At 42.4% G+C, this 22,564-nt stretch overlaps 1 protein-coding gene and 1 long non-coding RNA gene across 7 annotated transcripts in view; one reads left to right on the top strand and one right to left on the bottom strand.

Moving 5' to 3' along the window:
• Positions 1 to 22,564, top strand: part of ABLIM2 (actin binding LIM protein family member 2) — a 185,357-nt gene that overhangs the window by 30,665 nt on the left and 132,128 nt on the right. For all 5 annotated transcript variants that reach the window (XM_075499695.1, XM_075499693.1, XM_075499694.1 and 2 more), the window contains exon 2: positions 10,115 to 10,258. In XM_075499695.1, coding sequence (XP_075355810.1) covers positions 10,115 to 10,258 — 144 coding nt within the window. The remainder of the gene's footprint in view (positions 1 to 10,114; positions 10,259 to 22,564) is intronic.
• On the bottom strand, positions 2,732 to 12,389 carry LOC142408925 (uncharacterized). 2 transcript variants are annotated; one of them, XR_012775466.1, is made up of 5 exons: positions 12,337 to 12,389; positions 11,717 to 11,765; positions 8,409 to 8,548; positions 3,257 to 3,545; positions 2,732 to 3,132 (listed from the first exon to the last, which is right to left on the bottom strand). It is a non-coding gene; the product is annotated as an uncharacterized LOC142408925 (long non-coding RNA). The 2 variants fall into 2 exon arrangements; XR_012775465.1 differs by having other exon boundaries at positions 2,732 to 3,545.

Raw genomic sequence — 22,564 nt, forward strand, 5'->3', positions numbered from 1 at the left:
GTGAGCTGGTAGGAGCTTAAAAAAATTCATACGAGTTTCACTAAGCCGTAACATTTGCACTTTATTCTGCACAGATAAGCCCTTTTTTTTTCTTTTTCAAACAAAGAAAAAAAGTGGTATTTCAAGTTTTAAAAAATTGTTTTTTGATGGAAATTGGAAGGTATTGAACTTTTTGCGAAATGATTGAGCATCGACTGTTGAAGTCGATGGAGACTCAGCCTTCAACAGACACGCAGATTGGATCGGTTCAATAGATTTTAATACGATTCAGTGCAAAATATTCTTCAGCCTGCATAGCAGAGTGAACTTACTGTGCTTTTTGTGCACGGTGCTACACAAGCTGTGTTGCTTTCACAGCCTTCCCTCAGCAGTGTCAGAAGCTGTGGAGACCTGTTTTCACATTTGCACCCCTGACTAGTTTCCATTTGTCAGAAGAGAGAAAAAGCTGTTTCTTTGCTGCTTTGTAACCAAGTAGGCAATGACTGGATAAAAGATGGTGAGCAATGGAGGGGGGAGAGTGTTTTGGCTGCTGTGACACCTGCAGGGAAAAAAACAATCCGCGTTGTGAAAAAGAGAGGTGCAATCCTGTTCCTATCCCAGCACTTTACTCTGGGTTTAGCCAGTTTGTTCTCCAAGCCATCAGTCCCCTTTCCAATGCACAAGCCATGTTACTACCTTCATACAAATTTAGTCCAAAGCAAGTAAGAGCTACAGATTTTAATCCTCGTGGAGTATTCACATGATAACTGGGCAAGCAAGTATTGCTTTAAATAGCTCAACACATTGCTGCTGTTCCAGTGATATGCAGTCCAACTCTATATGAGGAGTCAGGGGAGAGATTTTTGGCTGCCAGGTATCTCACTGACCACCTTCAGGAGTGAGACGTGCTTACAGCATCTCCTTCCGAAATCAGTGCTGTGCCCTCTTGCACCAGGGGGAAGGGACCGCCTGGATCTGGGGATGGCTAGAGGGGTTTCCCAGCTACCCCAGCCTGTATTTTTAATTTGTGGCCAGGCAGTCTGCAGGCTTTCCTTCTTTAAGCCTTTTTCCCCAGGTGCCCGGCACCACCCTGCAGTGGCTACGGAAGGTGGCATCACTCAATGCAAGGACAGCTGTCGCTGGCACGTCCTGCGTCCGGTCCCTCCGGGACCCTGCCAGCGGTGGCCCACCCCGGGGACGTGACAATATTTAGGCTTCTGCAGGACGCTATTTTTACGTGGCGGCGAGGTGTTGGCTTGCCTCCCGCCCCTGTGTGGGTGCTGCAGGAGTCATCTGACCCCTTGGGCGCGTTGGTGTCGGAGCGGCTCCGTGACGGCACGCTGCCGCAGCTCCCGCTCCCCCACCGCTCCGGCTGAGCTCCTCGCCGCCGGCCAGCCACGCAGCGGCCAGCCACGCAGCAGCGGTGCTTCTGGTGGCATTTCCCCTCTCGAAGGGAATTAATGCGGGAATGCCAGAAGATACAGGTACGGTGTGATGACTCCACATTTTGGAGAGCCTAGACCTGAAATGACTTGGTTTTCATCCAGAGCTGCGGTAACAAAATCACTGATACTGTCATGAGAATGATTATTCTGTGTTTATGTGGAAACGCAGCAGGGTGGAGGAAGATGGTTAAACATTGATTTTAAATTATGCTTCATATTCTTTTAATTATATGAATAATGATTTGGAAATTACAATGATACTGACACTTAGCTGACAGCTCAATTTGAAAACTTTCCTCATTTTATTTAATTTAAATTGGCTTTAGAGTTTATATTAGCTTGTAATGAAAAAAAATACCTATTGCTTTATGCAGATATATTGGAGTGCTGTTCCTGTACCCTTTCTCATGGTAATCTTGCTAAACCCATACAAAAAGAGCCTTTACATTGCTGCAGTAAAGGTTCCTAAAATTCAGCAGAGATTTTTACTAACTGCCTTTGGATTTGGTAAATATTTTATTATAATAACGAGGGCAGGAGGTTAGCTCATGCTAGGCTTGTTTATGTGATGTGAATTTTGCACTGAGCATATGCTGAGGTTTGGAGCTCTCGTCTGCTGGGTACTTGTACCGTGTTGCATCTCTTATGCATGGTTGTATTCACATTCTGCTGGATAACACCTTTCCTTCGTCTCTGATCCCATAAACTCTGTAATTAGCAGTAAAAGCACAGGTTGCTTCAGTTGTGCTGCCTGCCTGCTGTCCTGTATCAGCTATAGGTTTCTGGTTTGATTATTATCTGTAGGAAGTGCTGGAAAAGGCATGCAATCCTTTCCTCAGTGCCAATGGAAAGGCGCTGTAAAAGCTGTTGTTTGTAAGTAGTAGAAGCACGTATACATTTCAAAAAGGAACGTGATTCTTGAAGCGTGTTATTTTGTATTTCTGGACTACATGAATGAATTGAATTAAATAGAGACCTATTGACATAAAGATCTATTGAATTTGCTGAGTTGCCTGTCTTATGGTATAGGAACTAAAGAGAGAAGCAGTAATAGTGCTTTGCAGCAGGAGCTACAGCAGAGGTCTGGAAAGAGCAGCGAGCATTTCTGGGGGAGCGGCTGGACCCGCTCGGTGCAGAAAAGCCCCGTTGGGCGAGCGAGCGAGCTCGTGTGCGCTGGCGTGGGGACAGCTCAGCCCTCTGTATGGCCAGCTGGAGAGCTCGAGGGACTACGTAACGGGGACATTCAAGGCAAAACTTCTTTAGCTTTCCCTTTATCCTTGTGATCTTCTGCTTTGTCGTGAGATGTATGGAAGAAAAAGGTATTGCGTTATAATGACAGGCAGCGTAAAGCATGCAGACATGTTTGAAACGGCTTTTAACACAAGCTGCTAATTGAGAAATACGTAAAACAGGTTACCACTAGATACTTAACATGCTGTTGCAGAACATCTGCTTCTAACACGGCGGCTGCCCGGGCAGGTTTGGTGCCCGTCCATTTGGGCACATGTGCTCCCTCCTGCCCGGCGCCTGGACCGCCGGGGTGCACGGCTGGGTAATTGCTCTTGCCTGCTGCTGAGCATGGTCGGAAGGATGGATGGGAAAGGCTTGTGGAGTCCCTGTTTCACAGTCGCTCTTTGTCTCATCCGTTCAGTGGAAAGGACCTTTGAGGTCTCAGGCCCCCGCAAGGCTCCATAATGAATCACCAGTTCTTAGGGAAAAGAAAAGAAACCAAAGCCCCTTATCTAAAGTAAATTTATAGCTCACACCCATGTAGTTCTCTGAACACCATATGTATTACCGTATTACTTATTACTGTGTTATGTTATCCTTACCCCCACGCCAGCACTGGAAGAACTCCTAGTCACTGTATTTTACACAAAGACACAAGGCAGGGAGGGAGCAGGGGCCAGCTATAGGCCCTTAAAAGCAGAAATAATGCTTCACGGGATATTTAGAGGCACTTAAATTCTTGTTTCCTTTGCTTTCATCTGGGTGTTTTTAAATGCAACCCTTAGTGTTTTGACTGAGGCAACACAAGAAGGGTTTGGCAAAAAAACAACTTGAACTCCAATCTCTAATTCCGGTCGGGTGCTGCTGCGCTCATCTGCTTCTCCTTTAATCCTGCTCAGAGAAGATTGCAAATTTAATTCCCCTCTGGGCTGCTGTGAACCACACCCTCCCCAAATCGCTCGGTACAGCATTTCAGCAATCAATACTTTGTCCTCTTTCTCAAATCCTTAGTGAGTAAATGGCATTTGGGTCGCATATTTGTTTACTTTGATTTTCAGTCACCACCCTTAGCTATAGAGATGAAAGGTTTCAGTGTCAACACAGAGATAATTTTCTGCTAATTCCTTCATGCAGAATAATACCCGTTATCAGAGCTGTGCATTTTTGGTTCGGAGTTGGAATGGGGCCTGTGTCTTTGTTGAAAAAATGGAACATTTTTATGAGCTAAACAGCTGATATTGGTAATTTTAGATATTAATGTCTTTTTGCTCAAACAAAATGTTTCCATCTTATAAAGTGAATGTAATGGGTTGTGAAGAGAGCTGTTCCTGGTGAATTTATAGAGGAGCCAGTAGTGCTGATAGTTGCTAAAGAAAATTGATGTAGATGCTGATGCTTTTCTGCTGATGGCTGTTGAAGGCAAATGATATTATATTTGTACGAGCCTGAAATGAAAGGCTTGCACTTTTTTAGCCCAACCTCAAGAACAGGATAAAAAAAGCTAAAACAAAACACAAAAAGAACGGGGAGGGGAGCCACCCCACCCCCCAACCCCTTTGGTTTTCCTTTTACCGTTGTCTTTAGGCTCTGGTTCTGCACTATCCATCCAGGAGCCTTGGTGAGGAATTAGCACTTTCCCTGGATTGAGAGGTAATGTTGGGGATTACAAAAACTTGTTATTTAGGAATAAAATATTTATTCACATAAATGTTGTCTATCCATTCAAATTACACCTTAGTTTAGTTCACTGTACTCTTTAAAATGTCCATATGAAATATCACAGAACAGAAGGCACCTGTCAGACCTGGTGTTCAGCTCTGGGGCCCCCAGCATAAGACAGACATGGACCTGCTCGAGCAGGTCCAGAGGAGGGCCACGAAGATGATGGGGGGCTGGAGCACCTCCTGTACGAGGACAGGCTGAGAGAGTTGGGGATGTTTAGCCTAGAGAAGAGAAGGCTCTGGGAAGACCATATAGCAGCCTTCCAGTACTTAAAGGGGGCCTACAGGAAAGATGGGGAGGGACTCTCGATCAGGGACTGTAGTGATAGGACTAGGGCTAACAGTTTTAAACTGAAAGAGGGTAGATTTAGAGTAGATATTAGGAAGAAATTCTTCCCTATGAGGGTGGTGAGGCACTGGAACAGGTTGCCCAGAGAAGCTGTGGATGCTCCCTCCCTGGAAGTGTCCAAGGCCAGGTTGGATGAGGCTTTGAGCAACCTGGTCTAGTGGCAGGTGTCCCTGCCCATGGCAGGGGGGCTGGAACTAGATGATCTTTAAGGTCCCTTCCTACCCAAACCATTCTAGGATTCTATGATTCTAATATTAAATTGTGTCGTTTGGCCCTTTGTCATTTCAGGCTTCTGTAATCACCAAGAGCAGTAAATCTAATAAACTGTTTTTTCAGAACGGGGTTAAACAATGTGGAGCAAATGGGATATGTGGCCTTTTTTGTGTCCATCTATTGAACACAGCAGGTGAAAGTCTTTAAGCTTCATATTTGAGGTTTGATCCAAGACTGAATGTTTATTCTTAAGCATGAGACTTCTTAACTTTTCAGTACTTGATTTCTAAGCTCAGTAACAGCTTCTGTGGGTCTTTATGCTAAGTTAAACCAAAAGGCACCAAACTGGAAAAAGCATTAGGACTGTGTCGAATTCTGCAGTTTCTGGCCATATGTTTCTTCATCAGGTCTGTAATCTACTGTGAAGATTTTTCTCATTTGGCTACCCGAAGCCTGATAGCAAAGGGGTTTGTCATCCTCTGCGTGGACTAGTCCTAGACAGGATCTTTTGCCAAGGGTTTGATTTCCCTTAGCAGTTTGCTCACAGCAGAGAGAAGATGATGAGAGCGCGGTGACATTTTCCGTCCCAAGCTCCGGAGTGGAGCATGACCAGGGACTTGTGAATCTTCTCCCTTCTGCCACTGCCATCAGCTGGTCTTGTGCTGTTTCCAAAACACTCTTGTCTCGGCCAAGTCTCATCCTTAACACATCCTTAACACCTCATCCTGGTGCCCACTACTCTTAAATCCTACTTCCTCTAGCAATGCCGAAGGAGCTGTGTTTATTCAAAGGGGGATTTTTTTGACCACATATTGTGGATTTTCATGGGTCCAGTGTGCCTTTCACAAAGTCCATCTCTGTCAGGCTTCAGCCTTTACTCCAAAGTACTTCCAAAAACAAGGTGCTGTGCTTTCTTTTTAATGTTGAAAACCAAGATATTTTATCCTATCCTTTTTTCCACCTTTATAAAAGGCTTAAACAGTTTGTCTGAGATTTTCCCTAAAGAAGTGAGCTCAAGAACACCAAACATGAAGAATGTCAATATAAACGGTTGAAGTTTGGCAAAGTTATAAGCACACTGAAAACATCCTTTTACAGTTGCCATAAGGTTGATAACGAGTGACACCACTCTTCCCCATGATACTTATAGCAAGTGCATATGTCTCAAGCAAGCAGTGTAGAAGTAAATCTGAGGAATGTATCACATTTGACAATTTGTTTAGCAAACCATTGCTAATTCAATAAAACCTACTTTATCCAGAACTACAGAATTATGTACTGCATAGCCTGTTGGAGAGAGGTTGAGTCTTGACATCGGAAATATGTGAGCAGTGGACATTCGGCAAGATTATCGGCAGTGATGTCCCCAGCAGACAGGTCTTGTACGCTGATGAAGCGCTGGGGAGAGTGTTTGCTAGTTCCTTTCTTGCCAGTTTTTGTCCTTGTCAAAAAGTATGTGCAGTCAGACCTTTTTAGCTTGTAAGGATTGGTGGAGATACCTCTGGTAGAGCAAAATGCAGTCTGGGAGAAAGGGAAGTTTGGAGAATCAGGCATTCATTTGTATTTCTGTTCAGAAAAAGTCATTTAAAGTTAAGGAAATTTCTCGTTTCGTTAAATTCTGCAGATCAGGGTATAATGTAAGTATTTAATTTTTAATGAGCTCTTTAGTCATTTATGATCCTGTGAGTAGTCTCAGATCATTACATTCTATCAGTAATTTGCTGTTTCACTCGTTAAATATGTTGATTGTATCTTCTGCTGCTTCAAAGACTGATTTGGATACATAAAGGCATAAAAGTAGAATGCTGAAAATTGCCATGTAAACGTATTTCCTTAAAAATGGCTTGAAACATAAGTTAAAATTTTAAATGGACTAATAGAGTTAGCTTGCCAAAATTGTGTCAGTAGTTGCAATTTCAATATAAAGCACAATATATTTTAAAATATTCAAACTTGAACTAATATATCATTAATTACATCATTTTGTTGTGCTAGATGAATGAATAAGTACTTAAAACTGTCTTCAGAAACACAGTTTTATAATGAGCCCAAAGGCACTGCATTCCCACTGGGGTTTTGTGTGAAATATTGATTAGCTTAGTTCTGAACTGAGAGGAAAGCATAATAATTATTCATCTGTCTACCATGCATATTTTAAATATGATTTGCGTGACTTCAAGATTAATGGAAGAATTCCAACAGAAATACTACATCTTTTCCTTTTTAATTTATTTTATAGCTGAGTTGTTAGGTTTTTTTAAATTCTAAATCTTGATCCAGAGCCCTGAAGAGAAGCAAATGCGCTAAATAGTCCTGCCCTGTAGCTCTGGACACTGAGCACCACATACAATGTGGGAAGCAAAACTTTGTTTGCTGTCACTTTGCAACAGTTTTCAGTTTGCAACAATTTTTGCAATTGTTTCACAATTCACAAAACAAATTTGCAACAACTTTCAATTTTCTGCTGCTTTGCAACAAGTGCGGCATTGAACTCCCAGGTGCAAGAAAACAAACAGAAAAATGAAGTTTTCTCTGGAAATGTGACAATATTTTCATTTTAGTGAAAGGGGGTATGTTTGGCTTGGAGGGCTGCCCTCGAGACTTCTCCGGCGGTGCACCTGGGTCCCTCCAGCACATGCTCTGCGCTGCGGCTGGGACTCCTTGGCCAGGTTACTGCCTGCCCATGGGACACAGCACGGCACGAGATCACAGCCCTGTGCGTGCCTCCGCACCGGCCAGGCGCTGATGCCTCTGGAGAGATGCTCAGAAAGTCTTAGCCATGGGAAGAGTCAAACATGAAAAAAAGTCAAATGTTTAATCATTCCAATCAGAATTTTGTATTTCAAATGTAACTTTTTAGGCCAAAACATTCTGGGTGTGGTCAGCTGTTTTTAAGTCAAGTCTTCCATGAATTAAATGCTACAGATTTGATGTTTGTTAGTATTCCTGGAGGGAGCAAACCTTTTTTATCTATAGTTATAAACTTTTAGCACCTACTTTACTAAGTAACTCAGGAAAATACTCTGTTTTGGTTTCTTACAGGGTTGATTCTTTTTCAGGGTGGGGAGTTTGTTTTGGGCAGGTTACAATAAAGAGAAGTTGTCGTGTCAAAAGTTAAGTATTTGCAAAGTGCAGAGTTTTCTCCACTTTCTTTTGAGGAATAAGGCAGACGTTCATATTAGCTTGAACTGTGTGTGCCGTTTGCCCTGTGTAAATTTGAGCATCTGCCTTTCCATAAACTTCTAATTGCCTGTCATGCTGTGTTGTTTTTATTGGAGATGTACTTAATTATAGCCAGGGCTTCAGTAATAGCTCCAGAGTTCACATTGCCTTGAGCAGGACTTTTGACAATCCCAGAATGTGTAATTTCAGCAGACAAGGCAGAATGCTAATGGGTGGTGAATAACACTATGGACAGCTCAATCCCATGTATTGCCTTGGGGGGAAAAAAAACCGAACTGCTTTACTTACAGGAGTAGAAAGTGCCGGTTTGGGCAAAACTTGCAGAAACTCCCCTGGAAGCCTGGGTGGGAGGCTCAGCACCTCATTGAAATACTGGCTCCTTAAAGTGGGTGGATGTGGGAAGGCCTTTTAGGTATCACCGCAAGGTGCTGGCGGTGGGGAGGAGGTGAGAATAGAGCAGGAAGAGCAGTAAGGTCGGATATTAGAGCATAAAAGCTGGACAATGCTCACTTACTGATTTTGGTATCATTTGTTATCATATGTGTTCATAGTGACAGTACCATCACTGCCTCTCTATATCATCCCTACCTATGGTGAAGGTATAGACATTACTGTTTTTCTTTTTTTTTTTAATTAAAATCAATTTTGTGGGGTTTTTCCCCATCTTTTTTTCTTTCAGAAGCCTTTTTTCTGAAACAGCAACTCTGATATTACAGTAGGAATAGAAACTAGAGGTCTCGGCCAATCTGAGTTTAATCCAGCCTCTTATAAATTGATTAATCATGTTGCAGCAGTCTCATACAAAAAATTACTTCCCAATTTGTTTTTGAATGCTGATGAAAGAAAAGGGTTACACAGCAGTGGTGTTATCCCTTGACTAAACCCTGAAGGGAAACACATCTGATTCCCATTTATATTTAGTGTATTGACCTATGAGAGGTTGCTCCATCTTGACTGGTCGGTTGGTAAGTTTATTTTGAAGCTAAAATTTTAAAAAATTCAATCACTTTGAAATAAGCAATCCAACCTTAGAATAAGCATGCCACATTAAAGAAGAAGAATGTCATTAAGTTTGTAATTTACTTAAAATGCTTTATATATTTTCTTTTTATTAGTTCTTCTTCACATAGGAAAAAAGCCAAGTCTATTGAGTTATAGCACAGCCCCTTTATAATTAACTGCCTTGACGTTTGCTCTCTAGACTCCTAAGTACACTGCGATAAAAAATTGATGCAAGTACTACAGCAGAATTGCAAGAATGAAGTCATATCTCACCTGTTCCAAATAGTACTTTGGGATGCCAATTTATATTGTTGTTATCGACAGCCCAATAAATGCAATTTCTAATTTACATCACAAGATGGCAGCAAATTTTTAATTCACTTAATATTTTACTAACCTAGATAAACCTAGTATCCTGAAATCATGGTTTTCTTACAAAATGACAGAAATCTTTGTTTAATGATCAGATGCATGTGATATTTACAGAGATGTCAATGTTTCAGAAGTATGAAGTCAAAACATCTACAGAAGTGTATTTCTGTCTTAAAATCAATTAAAAAGGCAATTACTTTGAACTTTAAGGATCAGTAGCTCACAGTGTAATAGTTACTAAAACCTATTAAAGGTATTTTTGGAGAAAAACAATAGCTTTTTTCTATAGTCTTTGATTTCTCGAAGAGAAAATGTAACAAAGCATTTTTTTGAAATTCAGGTGGAGGCTCTCAAGACTTGTTCATGTGGATTCTTTCCTCTATAAGGAGTTCTGATTTATGTTTGAAATGTTTGCTGGCATGAGCTTTGAAAGTTATGAAATGAGAAGCTTGGCTCAGCTCCTTTAGCAGATCTTTTCTCCTGTGCTGGCCAATACTAGAAGTTAAAACTGTTTTATGTGCTTGACCTGTTTTGTCCCAGATGTTGTCATTATTTGTAGGTCTTACAGAAGATGCATCTGACAGCCTTTAACATGCTCTACCTTTTGTTTTCCCTTGCAGTTTCACAACCACAGGCTGTACATAGCCAACTGGAGAAGCCATCAAGTACTGCAATTCTCTGCAATAACTGTGGAAACCCATGCAAAGGAGAAGTTTTGAGAGTTCAGAACAAATATTTCCATATTAAGTGCTTTGTTTGCAAAGGTAAGTGTTTGTCACAGCTCTTCCTATGAGTGAGGCATTAGCACTGAGCGTGTGACTTCATAGTCCTGGAAACTTCACAAACATATTTTACAATCCAATCCATGCGTGAAAGGATTTACTGTAAACTCTATGATTGCTTACTGTAAGATTATAAACATCCTAAATCCTAAAAGTGGAGTATGTTTTGAATGGATATAAACCCATGGAGTTTACCATGGAGTTGGGACCTGAAGAAGAACAGGTTGGGAGAACTGGTAGTGAAACACGGTGCGGGGTTAGGAGAGAATTAGCATTTACAAAGAAATTTGGAGGGTATCCCTCTCCCATGGGGTGGGCCATGGCCACGTCTGTTCAGACCCTCTTGTGTTGGACTGTGATATTTGAATCCCAGTGTGACCCTCTGTGCTTTTCCATTTTTTCGGGGAACTACTTGGTTTGCTCCAGGTTGGTGCCTGGCTGTGACCTAATATTGACACATTGTGAATGGCAGAAGGATGGTCAAGGAAACAGGGAATTAACTGGTGCAACACCCCTTCTGTAGATACTTGGTTGTTTGAAAGATTATCTGGAAGTTGCAAAGATCCAATTTGTTTTGAATGTACAGACGAGTAAATGTTAACTGATGTTCACTGGGCAACCTGCTTACTTCGTTATTAAGCACTATTTCAAATGACATTTATTAATCCTTGTAGCACAGCCTAGAAACATGAGCATGGCTCTGGTCCCAGCTGTGTTAATGTGACTATTTCCACTTCTATTTAGAGGAAACTATCAGAAAGAGAACTGTCATTATCTGTCAGCTACACTGATATTTTTATAAATGCCATGGGATTAAGTATATAGTATTCAATACCTGAGTCAATCTTTAATGAGTTAGATAGACAGGATTAAATGTTCAGCTCAATAATTGTGTTCTTTGCATAATTACACAGCAAGAAAAATAAGCACAGTGCACTATCGTAAATAGCAAAATATTTTGGTCGCCTATTCAGAACCAGAATGGTATTTAAAACAGAACACAGGCCCTACATACATCTTTCAAACTCTTTTAAAGCCACTCTTATGGCAAATTTTATTATCAAATTAGTTTTTCGCACCTAACTCAGGAAGAGAGCAGCTAATTTGTTATTCAGGAGTCTTGTCTCCTGCATGAAGTCTCAGTAACATACTGGTATGTGCTCCATATAATTATCTTGATGAAATCCAAGCCCCCTTTTATACAGATCTGCTATGAGAAAACATTGACAAGTCCTATGGAAGGAACGAGACACAACTATACATCCACGTTTTCATTTTATAGGACATCTCCTTTCAGAGGTTGCCAGGTCACCCGCAAATGCAGCAAGCGGATTCTGAAACTATTCACTGATCCCAAATTTAGGCAGTGCGGAGGCTTTTTTTCCCACCCACACGCAGAAGAAGATGATGAATGTACTGTAGAAGCTATATTACCCCTACCTGTCTGTAAAAGATAAGAAGGAGTTTGTTCGCTTCAGGCAAATCTTGGCTAAAATGAGAAAAAAAAATCACTATGTTAACAAGGAAGAAGCAGGGTAGCGTCTGCCAGCCACCCATCCGCCTCAGCTGGCACAGGAGGTAGTGTCAGAGATGCGTGGTTAAACTGCTTCTTGGTGTCAGGGCTCTTGGAGTACTTCTATTCCTCCTTAATAATCACTTTGCTAAGTGCTAAGTTTGCACCCATGGTTGGGGTTTTTTTTCCCCCTCATTATTTAAATGCCGTAATTCCTTTTATCACTTTTCAAGGGTTTCCATCAATTTACTGGTATCCTTCTGGTATCTGTTTTTGTTTTGTTTCTGGGTTTTATTTGTTACTTAAGAAGCATAAGTTGCTTTCTAGTGTGGATTTACCACATTGTTACATGAGAAGAGCTTAGGAACAGAACAGAGCACTGAACATACATTTCACTAGCTAACATAAAGGGGAAAAAATCAGGTTAGGCGAATGTGATTTGGGGTTTTAATCATGTGCTCAAATCAATGGATGAAAAAATATAGTTAATGTGTTAGGATTTAGCAAAAAAATGGTACTCAGTTCTCCTGGTCCATTGACCACTTACCTCCTTTCAGCCTTGGAGGAGAGGTTCATACCACGACCCCTTTTCTCGACCCCTTTTCTCAAGCCCTTTTCTGTCATGCTGCTGGACTGTTGTGCATGGGCAGGGCGACGATCCTGGGAATATATTTACCTTACAGCTGACTCCTCCCTGCGGTGCATTTATTTTGATGGTACTCAGCGATGCAGTTTGCCCCCTCTCACCTCATCTGCCAAAGATAGCACCTTGACAGAGGCAGCGTGTCCAGCGGCCAGCAGAGCCGCAGCACAGTCCCAGGACAGATAATCCCATGTGTGGGCTGGCTGCATTGCCCTGCTAAGCTGCCTGCCTGCTTAGGTTGACTGCCTCTGTATTAAACTAGCTCATAGCCTTCATTAGAAAACCTTAGATATTTCTCCCACTGCAGAAAATTACGTTCCTTCTCACAGTATTTACAGATGTATGATGGTGGAGGCCACAAGCTGGCAAAGAGCCCATGAAGAAGAATGACAAATGACCATGCCTTGAGAGGGTGTCTAGAGGTATTTGAGGTCTGTTTGAATGACTTGATCAGTGGCAGATGATATTACACTGGAAGAAGTCCCACTTACCTTTTGAATATGTGTGAAATGTGAAACCATTTCTTTGATAGTGTTGGATAAATTATGAGGTTTCAGGGGGTAGAGACATTTAATTGTTTCCTTTTTTTTTAGGGTAGAAAGGTAGTTTTGTATATTGCCATACTGCTGCCTAATTATTTCTGTGGGGACTGTGAGTTTCAGAACGGTAACACAAAGCATGTAGGTGCCTTTTGTATTCAAATTAAATTATACAACCAAGGAAGGTTAGTATAAAGTCACTCATTCCCATCCAGTTCTTCTTACGCTCCCCAGATAAAGATTCTGAAGAATTCTAAGAAAAGTTTTGAAAATCAAATAATTCTTATTATTCAAGATTGAGATACACATCCAGATTAAAAATTTTAATAGCAATACTGTGAACATCTGCTAGTTTTGCTCAGTATCAAAGTTTAATAGGATTTATGGAGGTACATAGGCATTATAAATAAGGTTTATACTTGTATCTATTCGTATATATTGTTTCTTGTTAAAGTGCACGTCTAATCTGCTAGTAAAAGGCTGTAGGGAACACGCCATCTAGTCTCCCTTCAAATTTTTACTTAGTCTTTACTTTAAAATATCTCCCATTTTAATTGGGTTTAATAAAAATGCAGTTATAATAGAAGTAGATGTCTTTGAAATATAAGGCAAACATTTTATTCACTAAACTTCAAGGGCTTTGGTTCCCACGTTTGCATGGGAACCAAAAGAGAGGTTGTAAAAAGAGAATAATGATTCTCTTATTATTTCTTACCGCTGTGATGAAAGCACCAAGGAAAATGACAAAAGGTGATAAAATATTGATGACTCAGACTATCAAATTAAAACGAATTGTGTTGTCTATTTCATTCTGAGGGTGTCTGTCAGGTCAGGACTGCTTCTCATACGGGGTATGGTATTAGGCAAATACTCACTTGGTGCTGGATTACAACAGCATAATTTAGTGAGCCAGTAGAGACACAGACTAATGTAGAATTGTAGATGGGAGAGATGTAGGTGCTGCAATTATATTATCCTGGATAGCCTCTTTGATCTTTCATAAAGATAGAAATTACCTTGTTTTAGCAGTGTTTGGCAAGTATTTCTTTTTCTGTGATGTGATTGCATCCCAGCATTTCCAAAGTAGCAGTAACCTATGTCAGATACAGTAGTTAGGAAATATTGGAAGCGTGAATCAAAGCCCAATGCTTCTAGGGGGTCTGGATAACTTGATTACTATAGCTTTATATAAAATGAGAAAGTACACTTTCCAGTATTTTGTATAGTCACTCTAGCAGACCAAATAATGGACAATCCATAGTATGTTTGCAAATCTATTTGCATGCAAAAATCCTGCAGCCTTCACCCTAGTTAAATGGGAAAAATCCATGCAATCCTGCAAAAAACTGTTCTTTCTACAAGATTACTCATATGTGAGAAGAACCATAGTTCATATCTTTGTCCTTCACTAGTTTGGTCTTGATGAATTGATGTAAGCTTGCAATCTGAACCACAGATGTAAAAACATGACCATTGTGCTACAGCAGTGTGGTGGGTTGACCCTGGCTGGACGCCAGGTGCCCACCAAAGCCGGCCTGTCACTGCCCTCCTCAGCTGGACAGGGGAGGGAAAATGCAACGGGAGGCTCCTGGGTCGAGATCAGGACAGGGGAGATCACTCAGCAATTACCGTCATGGGCAAAATAGACTCGACTTGGGGAAATTAGTTTAATTTATTACCAATCAAATGAGAGTAGGGTAATGAGAAATAAAATCAAATCTTAAAAACACCTTCCCCCCACCTCTCCCTTCTTCCCGGGCTCAGCTTCACTCCCGAATTCTCTGCCTCCTCCCCCTGACCAGCGCAGGGGACGGGGAATGGGGGTTGTGGTCAGCTCATCACACGTTGTCTCTGCCGCTCCTTCCTCCTCAGGGGAGGACTCCTCACACTCTTCCCCTGCTCCAGCCTGGGGTCCCTCCCACAGGAGACAGTCCTCCACGAACTTCTCCAGCGTGAGTCCTTCCCACGGGCTGCAGTTCTTCATGAACTGCTCCAGCGTGGGTTCCTTCCAGGGGGTGCAGTCCTTCAGGAACAGGCTGCTCCAGCGTGGGTCCCCCACAGGGTCACAAGTCCTGCCAGCAAACCTGCCCCAGCATGGGCTCCTCTCTCCACGGGTCCACAGGTCCTGCCAGGAGCCTGCTCCAGCGTGGGCTTCCCACGGGGTCACAGTCTCCTTCGGGTGCACCCACCTGCTCCGGTGTGGGGTCCTCCATGGGCTGCAGTGGATATCTGCTCCACCGTGGGCCTCCATGGGCTGCAGGGGCACAGCCTGCCTCACCATGGCCTTCACCAGGGGCTGCAGGGGAATCTCTGCTCCGGCGCCTGGAGCACCTCCTGCCCCTCCTTCTCCACTGCCCTTGGTGTCTGCAGGGCTGTTCCTCTCACATATTCTCACTCCTCTCTCTGGCTGCAGTTGCTGTTGCGCAGGTGTTTCCCCCTTCTTAAATATGTGTTGTGGTTTAACCCCAGCCGGCAGCTGAGCCCCACCCAGCCGCTCGCTCACTCCCCCATGGTGGGATGGGGGAGAGAATTAGAAGAGTAAAAGTGAGAAAACTCGTGGGTTGAGATAAAGACAGTTTAATAGGGAAAGCAAAAGCCGCGCACGCAAGCAAAGCAAAACAAGGAATCCATTCACTCCTTCCCATGGGCAGGCAGGTGTTCAGCCATCTCCAGGAAAGCAGGGCTCCATCATTAACAGTTCCTTGGGAAGACAAACACCATAACTCTCAACGTCCCCCCTTCCTTCTTCTTCCTCCAGCTTTATATGCTGAGCATGATGTCATATGGTATGGAACAGCCCTTTGGTCAGCTGGGGTCAGCTGTCCCAGCCGTGTCCCCTCCCAGCTTCTTGTGCCCCCCCAGCCTCCTCACTGGTGGGGTGGGGTGAGGAGCAGAAAAGGCCTTGACTCTGTGTAAGCACTGCTCAGCAATAACGAAAACATCCCTGTGTTATCAACAGTTTCCAGTACAAATCCAAAACATAGCCCCATACTAGCTACTATGAAGAAAATTAACTCTATTCCAGCTAAAACCAGCACACAGGGGAAGCTTCTAGCAGCTTCTCACAGAAGCCAGCCCTGTAGCCCCCCTGCTACCAACACCTTGCCACACAAACCCAATACAAGCAGCTTGGCTATGTATGTGTCTGTCTTGTTTTACCTCTAATCAAAATTACCTGGATGGCTGTCTTGCTATGGATGCAGCACGTGCATTCTTCCATGCTGGCATGGCTAGCAGTTCCGAGTATACTTTTTTCCTCATGAATTTTCGTCTATTTGTTTAATTAACCTGTTAGAACATATCACATCTTCAGCTAGAGTTGGGTACGTGTTTCTGTGGGTCAGCGTTCCTGATTCTTGTGGCACTACAGTTTCCTGGGAATTGTGGAAAAGCCCTGGACTGGGTATATCACTTTTATACCATTTTTTGAGTAGAACATACAACACAATCCAGAGTTATATCATTTATTTTGAAGCCGTGTTAATGGGAAGGGCTAACACAGAATATTTGGTGAAATTGTTAAAAACATCAAGTAACTTGGTAATAGGAGTGATTTGTTTGTTAGATCAAATGCATCTGCTAGGATATAAATATGTTAAAAGCTATGCTGTGTAATCTGAGGGACTCGCATTTGAACATAGCTACGGGGTTTCACATTTCGGAATTGGGAGTCATTTACGGGAAGCTCACTGGTAAGATTTCTGAGTTCCAACTTTTGGCCAAGCAGTACTTGTTGCTGGCATGTGTGGTATCTTAGGCACTGGGGATGCAGTGTAGGGGCTCTCGTTCATCAGGTGCTCTCAGCAATGTGCCCATCGCTTCCCAAGTACTTCAGGAGTTTGCGATCCCAGATCATATTAACTCAGTATAATAGGAAAAACTGTGCTTTCGGTGCAATACTCTCCGAGTCTGGCTTGGACAGTATGGCTGACTTACCAATGTCACATTAGCTTAATATTTTATTTCATTGAAATAATGATAATAACAATGACAATTATAATCACTTTTGCCTGTGCCAAAGAGATTTAATGCAGTGGCCAATGGTTCTATGTTGTGGTTTTGAGGTTTTTAAACTTAAACTTTAAAAATCATTAATCACTGACTTTCTAAAAGCAACTCAGTAATTAAAGCGTGAAAAAAATTTTCGTTGGTAAGCTCTCACAATCACAAAGTAATTGTTAATTTTTCTGTTGTTTTGATCACATCCTTGTTAGTTGCAACATTTCTTTGGATTTATGAAGAACTTTCTGCAACTCCTCATGTCTTGGTTGTACACCAATCACATCAGCACTTCAGTGAAAGCTTTATTTCATGGCACATATTTCATCCAGAGTTTGATGAATTTTTTAAAGAGTATCTTTCATGAATTTACATAATATTAGTAAAGTGTGGGAAAGGGACAGGGGAGGAATCACAGTTAAGAGTATTGGTAGAGGAATATCTTCCTAACATTTCAATAAAGATTATCTATCTGTCCACCACAGGAAGCCAAGCTTCTGTTATTTCTGGTTTCCAACTTGATTTATCTCATTGAAAGACACGAAATTTCTGGGATTTTAGGTTTTTAGGGCATAGTAAAGCTATACATACTTACTCTCGTCTTTATACCCAGGATATTACATAGTACCCCTGCTTTACTTTCTTACTAATAGACAAAGACAGTTTTCTTTAGTCTTTTCATTGCCTTGCTTTTCTCCTTATTTATATCCTTCTAGTCCAAAGGCTGAGAACGTATGCTATAAAGTTAAGTGCTCACTGAAAACATGGATAGGATTTTCAATAAAGTAATTGCTGAAATTTCTGGGGGATGATCCAAACTACAGATACAGCTGTGTGCAGAAGATGTTTGCATTGCGGAGGGCTGGTTCCTCAGTGGGAAGAGCTACCTGGGAGAGGTGCTTAACCGTGCTGCGAATGCTGAGATAGATTTAGACAAAGACACCAAATAAATGGAGAGTAGTAAAACTCGCCTTGGTTGAAATCAGAGTAGAACTGGGACAAAACTGAACGAATTTAAAAATTATGCCTGGTGTTTGTTAGATAAAGTTTTGGATTGAAGCATAAGCTTTGCAGGCAGTAAAATTATTATTCATATAAAGTAGTTTTGAGCATACATAATTCCAGCCCACATTAGTGTCACCCCCATGAAGAGCCTGTAATTCTTTTGAATTACTCAAATTCTCTTCTGTCCTCGCTTTGGCTGGGATAGAGTTTATTTTCTTCCTAGTAGCTGGTATAGTGCTGTGTTTTGGATTCAGTATGAGAATAATATTGGTAACACACTGATGTGTTAGTTACTGCTGAGCAGTGCTTACACAGAGTCAAGGCCTTTTCTGCTCCTCACCCCACCCCACCCCACCAGTGAGGAGGCTGGGGGGGCACAAGAAGCTGGGAGGGGACATGGCTGGGACAGCTGACCCCAACTGCCCAAAGGGCTATTCCATACCATATGGCGTCATGCTCAGCATATAAAGCTGGGGAAGAAGAAGGAAGGGGGGGACTCTGGGAGTGATGACGTTTGTCTTCCCAAGTAACCGTTACGCGTGATGGAGCCCTGCTTTCCTGGAGATGGCTGAACACCTGCCTGCCCATGGGAAGCAGTGAATGGATTCCTTGTTTTGCTTTGCTTGTGTGGGTGGCTTTTGCTTTCCCTATTAAACTGTCTTTATCTCAACCCACAAGTTTTCTCACTTTTACTCTTCTAATTCTCTCCCCCATCCCACTGGGGGGAAGTGAGCGAGCGGCCGTGTGGGGCCTCGTTGCCGGCTGGGGTTAAACCACAACATCTTCTTAGGATAAAGTTTTTCCCCACACAAAAAATGTCAGTGCAAGAATGCCTTTGTGAAGGGAGACTTTCTGTCTGTATCATGCTCTTTCACGTGGGGCTACAGCAGGGATACAGGCAGCACGCTGGAGTAGTTACTGGGCGCTTCGATGCACTAAGGTGATGCGAAGCCTGCATGGAGACCCAGAGAGAGTTGTTGCATAAAATTCATCACAGCCACAGTGGTGTTACTCCACCTCCTGCTTTCTGCCACTCATTAACACGAGACCATCTGCCATATCTGTGCATAGGCAGAGCAGGCACTTGATTTGCAAACCTGTAACTGGCACCCAAAGCATCATTATGAAAAATCAGAAAATATTTGATGTTGTTGCTTTATATGTTTTTCAAAAAAAAAAAAAAGGCAAACTGCTTTAATTAATCTGGCAAATGACAGCAGTGTTTTATCATAAACACTTAAGATGCTATTAGGTTGCAAATGGATTAAAACACATTACTCTGTTTCTTAAATCTCTTTAGCATGCTTCTAAATTTTAAATAACCAGACTGATTTCTTAAAATAATAAATCAATATAAACTAATCAACTTTTCCAGTTTTCCTGGGGGTTGTTTCGGCGGCTTGGAACAGCCATATACCTAGTGCTGTGAGGCTCGCTCTCACCCTTAACGCTATAGGAGAGTTTTTATAGGGCAGTAACACTGTCTTTAAGCTCCTGGGAAATTCTGCTTTCCAGAAGGAAAATAGAAAATGGAAATGCACTTTCTAATGCAAAAATTACTAGATGTGTAGTTCCCATGAATTACGGGAGTCAAGTTACATAATGCACAGGAAACTCCCCAAACTCTCCTTCATTTTAATTAGTACACCTGAGTCATTAATGTTTTGTCAGTCTCATAAGAGCACGCTAAATCTCTAAGGGTTTTCCTGCACTGAAGTGTGTACTCCGCAAATTATTTTATGGGTATTATGGCCAGTCTAGCCTGAGAGCTTGTGTAGATGTGCTGTACACTGGATCCTTTATAGCTTTATCAATGCTACACGTGCATGGTGAAGTCTTGTAAGATAGATAAGCTATAGCCCACAGTTCTCTGTATCTTACCCACTCCTGAAAGTTGGTATGGTTTTCCTCTGGCAGAACTCTCTGCCTTCCTGCAGTTCCTGGTTGGGAGCTGGGGAAGGGGCCAGCAGGTCTGCCCCAGGCTTTCCTGGTGCTGCGTACTCCTAGCTTTGTGTACCCCAGACTGTAACAAACTGAAGTGGGATTCCAGTCCTTGAGATAATAGCTGGTATTTCAGATATTAAAGTTAAAATTGTGCCAGTGACTGACAGGCTTGAGTATTCTTGATTTCATGGGCATCTGCTTGGAAAGACTTATGTATAATCACTCCTGCCTAGGAAGAGTGATTGGATTATATGGATTATATACCATCGCAAGGTTTCTTCTGTCTTGCCGCTGCCTCACCTGTAGGCAGAAGTTTCAGGTGTGAATTGTCCAAGAGGGTGAGTGAGATGATATTCCCATGCAGACTTTGCATGATCAGTAAACTTCCAGCTGGGGAAGACTTCCCCAAAACCTTCGTGAAAAGCTTACCTGAACTCATCTGCACCAGAGCACACAACAGAAGGAGTATCACAGTGGCAGTTAGCTTCTGGAAACGGGCTTAGACTTCTTCCAGTTACTTGCAGGTTGGTTTGAAGTTAAGTCAAAGCTGGAGCGGTGGAAGTTTGCCAGGTGGTTGCTGTTGCTTCTCACAGGCATAGCGGCCAGGAGAAATGTTCCAGATATAATTGTGGGCTTTTGGAGAATGGGCTCCCAGACTGCATCCGTGGTGTATGAAGACATGCAGTTTAGCTGCCAAAAGAGAATTACATCAACAACATACTACGTGTCATTCTTGAGATCTTAGTCAGCCATCAGCATCCATCTCAGAGATGGAGGAAAATACTAGAAATGGACATAAAGCTGCAGTGCTGAGGAAGAAAATTTTTATTTAGTTCTGAGCAAGCAGAGATCTTTTTCTTGTTTTCTCTGTAAAAACGTTATGAATGGGTCTTTGTTCCTTCTTTTATTTTCAGGGGCTCTGCCTCTCTCTCTCCTGTGTTGGATTCACGCCTGGTTGCTTACATCAGGCAACAAATCGGCGAAAAAAAAATAGACTTCATATATGCAGTTGCATGTAAGCAAACCGCTTGATTGTCTGGCAGGCTGAAAGCAAAATGGCACTGTTTGGATGACAAGACCAGTGCATTTTACTGTTACAGCCTGCTGTAGTGTACAGCAGCACAGCGAGCGTAGCATCTTCCGAACCTCTCAGGACACAGCTGATTTTCAGGCCCAGCACACAGCCAAAAAATTAATCTACTTTCAGTAGGCTCGTTTGCCAGCAAGGAAGATAGAGATGCATTTTATATTCGTACAGTGCAAATGGAATACTGATGACATACAATAGCAGGATAGCAACATGCTTAAAGTGCATTAATTAATTGCTATTGCTGCTATTTATTTTTATAGGCTGTAGGCAATAAAGAGTTATGGAGTTAGATTGACTGAAATCACACAGCATAAATGACAGTGCTCCAGGTGCTGTTACAGACACCGGGCTGGAGGAAAAGGTAGCCTGTTTCTAAGCAAGTAGAGGAAGCCCTCAGATCTGTATGAGCTATTTTGGTGTCAGGTAACTGCAAACCATCTTAATGAGTGGAATTAGTGAGTTGTAAGAGAAGCATCCTGAGGTACCCTCCTCAGAAATGGTGTGGATATTTTCTGTCTCAAGTCCCATAACACATCCAGGTACTGGCTTGCTGCCAAATACCATAAGAGGAGACAAACACGTATTTATTCATTACTTTAAAATTACTCCTAAAGCTCGTAACTGTTCAGGGTAGGGCATTGCCTTGGTATGCAGGGTAATACCAAGACAATCAGCTGAGTTACTCAGTGTTAGTCTCTTCATTATCATAAGTGCTATGTTTGCAGTGCTTTTCTTGTTTCACTAAGATGAACTTCAGTAATGGTTGGAAACTGTTTCTAAGTTTTAAATAACCCTACCTCCAGATTCTCATTTTGGATGACAAGTGTTGGGTAGGAGTGGATCTGTGACATAACGCTGATTTCCTATCCTAGGAGAGTAAGATCTGGTAGTTGCCTTCAAACATGCTCCCTAGACTTGCTCCAGCTTTCCTTTCCCTGATTTCTTGTTTCTGCAGGTGTGCAGGATCATCTCAGCTGAGCAGTGTCTCTGTCCACGTAAGGAGCGGGCAAGGGGCACAGCGTCTCTCCCGAGGGATGGCTAATGGGCCTGTTTTCAGAGCTACTCTTCTCAGCTTTAAATTGGGACTATTTTAATATCCAAGCCAGTATTTAACTGGAATCCCTGTGTTCTCCTCTGGTCAGCTGGGTGTTGAGTTAAATCGTATCAGGTGGTTCAAAGAGTGCAGGAGCACACAAGGGTTCGTGACTCAAGTTGTGGCTGGTGGAGCATAGCTGGTGATGGAGTGATGTGTGAAGAGCAGGGAAGGAGGATTTGGATTTTGGAAAAGCTGTGACTTCCCCCAGCCTGCAGAGCTGGTGGGTAAGAGGAGAGACTCCCTCCTGTGCCCAGGATTCATTCATGAGCTAGATTTTTCTTCATTCATGAATAAATATAAAGATTTTGCAGAGGGGAGCACCTCGTGAACTGTCATATATGTGGTCTCTGTTATGAGCATATGCCAAAACAAGATGGAAAGGAAGGGCCGAAAGCCTGCCCTGCTCAGTTTTCTGGGCCAAAAAATGCATTAATGGACTTTCTTTCTTAGGAGTTTTGC

This window comes from Mycteria americana, chromosome 4, assembly GCF_035582795.1.
Source record: "Mycteria americana isolate JAX WOST 10 ecotype Jacksonville Zoo and Gardens chromosome 4, USCA_MyAme_1.0, whole genome shotgun sequence".
NCBI lineage: Eukaryota > Metazoa > Chordata > Aves > Ciconiiformes > Ciconiidae > Mycteria > Mycteria americana.